Source organism: Penaeus monodon, chromosome 31 (assembly GCF_015228065.2).
Source record: "Penaeus monodon isolate SGIC_2016 chromosome 31, NSTDA_Pmon_1, whole genome shotgun sequence".
Taxonomy (NCBI): Eukaryota; Metazoa; Arthropoda; class Malacostraca; order Decapoda; family Penaeidae; genus Penaeus; species Penaeus monodon.
In genome coordinates, this window is record NC_051416.1 from 4202111 (window position 1) to 4202395 (window position 285).

At 49.1% G+C, this 285-nt stretch overlaps 1 protein-coding gene across 1 annotated transcript in view; it reads right to left on the reverse strand.

Moving 5' to 3' along the window:
• Positions 1-285, reverse strand: part of LOC119593004 (kinesin-like protein KIF3A) — a gene marked incomplete in the record, with an annotated part of 23998 nt that overhangs the window by 21045 nt on the left and 2668 nt on the right. The window contains 1 exon segment of the mRNA XM_037941894.1: positions 4-222. Within this exon segment, the coding sequence (XP_037797822.1) occupies positions 4-222 (219 nt within the window).

Here is a 285-nt window from a genome sequence, read left to right on the forward strand (position 1 = left end):
CTGCTTAGAATCGGCACCAAAGACCGAATCAAACGTGAACACCTTGGGAGGTTCTCCTGACTGCGCTGAGGGATTGGTAACGATGAGAGAGCAGTTCATGTCATCTGTCTCCACCATGCTCTTGTGGCCACTGTGAATCTCCTTATCACTGAGAGGTCGAACCCTCACCACCACTCGCACATTCTCCCTTTCTTTGAGGGCTGCCCCTCTGTCTTTGTCGGGCTGTGGGGAAGGAATGGTGATACTATATACAACTTATCTGTGGTATGCTGTATGTGTATTAAT